The sequence below is a fragment of the Physeter macrocephalus genome, chromosome 18, assembly GCF_002837175.3.
Source record: "Physeter macrocephalus isolate SW-GA chromosome 18, ASM283717v5, whole genome shotgun sequence".
Taxonomy (NCBI): domain Eukaryota; kingdom Metazoa; phylum Chordata; class Mammalia; order Artiodactyla; family Physeteridae; genus Physeter; species Physeter macrocephalus.
The window spans coordinates 10926720-10931529 of NC_041231.1; the positions used below are offsets into that span (position 1 = coordinate 10926720).

At 48.3% G+C, this 4810-nt stretch overlaps 1 protein-coding gene across 1 annotated transcript in view; it reads left to right on the plus strand.

The window, feature by feature from the left end:
* SEC13 (SEC13 homolog, nuclear pore and COPII coat complex component) overlaps window positions 1-4810 on the plus strand; it is a 48098-nt gene continuing 43288 nt past the window's right edge. The window contains exons 1-2 of the mRNA XM_024123977.3: window positions 1-138; window positions 3027-3071. Of these exons, the coding sequence (XP_023979745.1) occupies window positions 136-138; window positions 3027-3071 (48 nt within the window). The 5' untranslated portion in view covers window positions 1-135. The remainder of the gene's footprint in view (window positions 139-3026; window positions 3072-4810) is intronic.

The window sequence follows — 4810 nt, forward strand, 5'->3', positions numbered from 1 at the left end:
GAGGCTCCCGCGCCCGAGCCAGACGGCCTGCTGGCCCGGCACCGGAAGTGAGCTGTTCCGAGGCGCCGCCGGGACCTGCCACGTCCGAGGCCTGGAGCTGCCTCTGTCGCCGCCGCCGCCGCCGCCGCGGCAACCATGGTGAGTGCTGGGGCCGGGGCCGCCGAGCGGAGTTCTGGCCGTAGTCGCGGCCCTCCCGGGTTCCTCGCCGCGCTAAGGTTCAAGCCCCGAGCTGGGGCCGTTCAGCTCTCCCGCACCGCTTCGGGTCTGGGGGGCTCTGGCCCTGCCTGTCCGGACCTTTCGGAGGGGGAGGCCAGGCGGAGGCCGCGGAATCTCCCAGAACTCTGCGGGCCGCGTCTCCTGCTTTTTCTTTTCCTTTTCCTTCTCTTTCCCCAACAATTGACAACAAAACCCCAAACACCGTTGGAGCTTCTGTGGCCTGAGCCCTTAGTAGGTTCCAAGCATTGTTCCTAATCTCAGCCTGCTAACAGCCCCATGAAGTCGGGGCTGTTATCGACCTTTGACAAATGAGGAAGCTGGAGGTTCAGAGAGGTGAAGCCTCTTGCACAGGGAACAAGTGGCAGAGCTGCGATTCAAACGCTCACAACCATTCCCTTCTCCCACCTCCCGCCTCTCCCAGCAGAGATGTTTGTGGAACAGGTGCTTAGCCCAGGGCCCCGAGGTATGACGGGCACTTCAGGAAACTGATGTAAGGATGAGCTGAATGCCCCTGTGAGGCAGGGGCTCGGGTTTTTAAACCTCTGTGGTATCCACAGTGTACATTCACTCCACACTTACTCATGCGGTGAATGACCGCCAGTGGGAACTAATGGATAGAAGCATCTAGCCTGAGCCTGGCACAGAGAGGGGGTTCAGTAAGCCGGTGCTCTCGGGAAAATGGCTGTGTCTGGGTTTTTGAGGAAACATGGGTGAACCCGGAAGTCTGAACGCTGGGTTTGGTTCTTGCTTTGCAGGGCACTGGGTTTTAAATTTCTCGGGGTTTTTTTGGTCTCTGATTCTTCAGCTGCTAAGTAGAGTTGGGGTCTCTTACACCCTGACACTCAGCTCTTTTTAGATGAGTTTTTAACTCATTAAATAATTCTGAAGAGCTGAATTGTTTTGAGGGCTGTCTTTTACTACTTAAGGAAGACCATACATCTTGAGGTGCTTAGGAGGAGGAACTTTTTTTTTTTTTAAGGAGCTTTAAAAAAAAAAAAAAAGCACTTGTTCATCAATCCTGGTTGGTGCGTGAGAGTGGTTCAAAATAAATGCTGGTTATCTCCAAGGTCCTCTGGCGAACTAGTATGAAACTATCAGTAAGCTTTCTTCCTGCCTCTGCTTAGCTCTCAGCCATTGATTTAGGGAATTGGATGTAACAACTAGATGGGCAGCCTAGTCAAGTGGAAAGCTTTGTGGGCTGGGAGTTAGCAGGTGGGGCTCTTCTCCCAACTCCACCTTTAACTAGCTCTGTGACTTGAGCAGGTGCTTTCTATTCCCTGGCTTCTTCATCTCCTTAGTCCATCGGACAGCTCTGATGAACTCTGCCCTTTCGCCTTCCCAGTGTACATGTGAGAGTACTTTGTAACCCGGACAGCTTGGCACACGTAGGAGATGCTTCTCTTTATCTTCCTTACTTGCCTTTGCAGGCCTCGGGGGCCTGCTTTGTAGGGCATCTAGACTTTGGTGAGAGAACCTATGCTTACTTGACATGTACCTTTTGAACTGCTTTGCAGCCATCCTCTTCTAGTATCCACCTTTCTGAAAAGGCAGGTCAGACTTGGCACACGTAGGAGATGCTTCTCTTTCTTCCTTACTTGCCTTTGCAGGCCTCGGGGGGCTGCTTTGTAGGGCATCTAGACTTTGGTGAGAGAACCTATGCTTACTTGACATGTACCTTTTGAACTGCTTTGCAGCCATCCTCTTCTAGTATCCACCTTTCTGAAAAGGCAGGTCAGACTTTATACCTGCAGGGCTTGTGCTGGAAAAAGATGAAATGGGGGAAATGGTAAGAAATATTTCCAGTCTGAAGCCTCCTTTTCCGTCCCTTTTCTGTCCCAAGAGTTTTGAGAGAATAGTGGTTGAACAAAGTAAAACTGTGCATTTTTGGTCATGTACTTAGTCTTTCAGCAGATAATCACTGAGTTCCTTCTGGTTGCAAAGCACTGTGCTGGATGATTTGAAAGGATTCAGAATGGCCAATGACACCGACCCTGGCTCCAGGGAGCTCACCTTCTAGTTGGGAGAAGAAACAGTGTAAAGTGTTGTAGACATTCAGTGTTGATATTCAGAGGAGTACAGCCAGTTGGGGAATCTGGGAATCTTCAAGATGGGGGGCGGGGGCACCGTCATTTGAGCTGCACCTCAGAGAATGGGTAGGAAGGTGTTGACCATGGCAGGTCTGTTCCAGACCTATAAACTGGGCTCTGTCACAGATGGTGTACCAGGGAGCAGCCTCAGGAGAATCAGTTGAGTCAATTAAAGTGTTAGGTGTTAACCCTGTTATGCAAAAAACTGCCTGGAACATCAGAGGCTCTGTCATCCAGGAAGGAACCCCGGCCGTAGCTCCCTCAGGGCCTCTCTTCAACCTCAGATGTAGCCAGGACCGCTCATGCCACCATCCCCCCTTCTTTGCTCATGTTTTGCCCTCTGATTGGACTGTACTTTTTTCCCCTGTGCCACCTGGCAAATTCCTCGTCATCTGAGCCCAGTTTATGTCCACCACCACCAGCCCCTCAGCCTGCTATAGCACATGTTAACCACCATTAAAGTATTTATCTTGCCTTGTTGGGGTTACTTATGTGCAGGCTTCTCAGGGGCAAGAAGTGCCTCTTTTTTGTGTCTGTATCTCCAGTCCCTGGCACAGTGCTTGGCAAAATGAAGGCACTTAGAGTGAACATTTACTGGATGAATGAATGAATGAATGAATGAACAGATGCAGTCAAGAACTTTAAAAATGATCAGTGGATTCAATGAGATGATTGCATTCTAACTACTGTCAGTGCATTTACCAACAATATCTTTGGTTCTAGGTGTCAGTAATTAACACTGTGGATACTTCCCATGAGGACATGATTGTAAGTATTCCTTTAGCGCTTCCTCACATGCTGTGGACGTGTGCATTTCTGTTGATCATTTATGAATCCGCTGTGGCTTTGCAGCCTTTGCTAGTTAGGCTGTAACCTGAGGGGTATGATCAGTCTCCCAGCAGCGCCCTCTGAGTTGGCAGGGCTGTGATAGTCTGGTCACTGTACGGCAGGAGAAACCTGGAAACAGTTTGGAGCTCAAGGTCCTCGGTCTGCTGGCCACAAAAGTAACCGTCTCTGGGATGGGATGGAAGTGGGTGCAGAGGTTCGAGTTAGTCTTCGCACCTATCTTCCTCCTGCTGTCACTTCTTAGCCCCATTGGAAAGGGGAGAAAAAAATAGGAAGATGACTCCATACAAAGGCAGAGCCAGGTAGGACCGCCACAGACAGCGGGCCACACAATACTCTTTGAACCAGAAGTATTAACTCAAGGCGTTTCCTGAGAGGCAAACATAGGGTTTGGTGTAAGAGGACAGGGCTGTGGGAGAAGGTCCAGAGGTTAAAGTCTCCAGCAGCAAAGATGTGGACTCTGCTTCTTGCAGGGCAAGGAGTCCAGGTAGCCTTTGAACAGTACCCAGGTCAGTCAGCCTACAGCATTTCATCCCAGGCATCCTGCCATCACATCCTTCCCACCAGCTGTTGCTTTGGGGCTTCTGAGGGGCTGCCTAGTCTCAGAATTGTATGTTCCCTGGATGGGATCATGTGTGTTCTGGCTGTGAGACCACACCTCCTTAGAGACAGCGTGGCACCTTGGGTAAGAAGATCCAGTCTGAGATCCCTAGTCAATCTCTCTTTTTTGTTGTTGTTGAATTTTATTTTTATTTTTTTATACAGCAAGTTCTCATTAGTTATCCATTTTATACATATTAGTGTATACATGTCAATGTATACACTAATGTATACAAATACATGTCAATCCCAATCTCCCAGTTCATCCCACCACCACCCCCTGCAGCCACTTTCCCCTGTTGGTGTCCATACGTTTGTTCTCTGCATCTGTGTCTCTATTTCTGCCCTGCAAGCCGGTTCATCTGTACCATTTTTCTAGGTTCCACATATATGCGGTAGTATACGATATTTGTTTTTCTCTTTCTGGCTTACTTCACTCTGTATGACAGTCTCTAGATCCATCCATGTCTCTACAGATGACCCAATTTCATTCCTTGTTATGTTATGGCTGAGTAATATTCCATTGTGTATACGTACCACATCTTCTTTATCCATTCGTCTGTAGATGGGCATTTAGGTTGCTTCCATGACCTGCCTATTGTAAATAGTGCTGCAGTGGACATTGTGGGGTGCATGTGTCTTTTTGAAATACGGTTTTCTCTGGGTATACGCCCAGTAGTGGGATTGCTGGGTCATATGGTAATACTGTTTTTAGTTTTCTGAGGAACCTCCATCCTGTTCTCCATAGTGGCTGTATCAGTTTACATTCCCACCAACAGTGCAAGAGGGTTCCCTGTCCTCCACACCCTCTCCAGCATTTGTTGTTTGTAGATTTTCTGATGATGCCCATTCTAACTGGTGTGAGGTGCTACCTCATTGTGGTTTTGATTTGCATTTCTCTAATAATTAGTGATGTTAAGCAGCTTTTCATGTACTTCTTGGCCATCTGTATGTCTTCTTTAAAGAAATGTCTATTTAGGTCTTCTGCCCATTTTTTGGATTGGGTTGTTTGTTTTTTTTAATATTGAGCTGCATGAGCTGTTTATGTATTTTGGAAATTA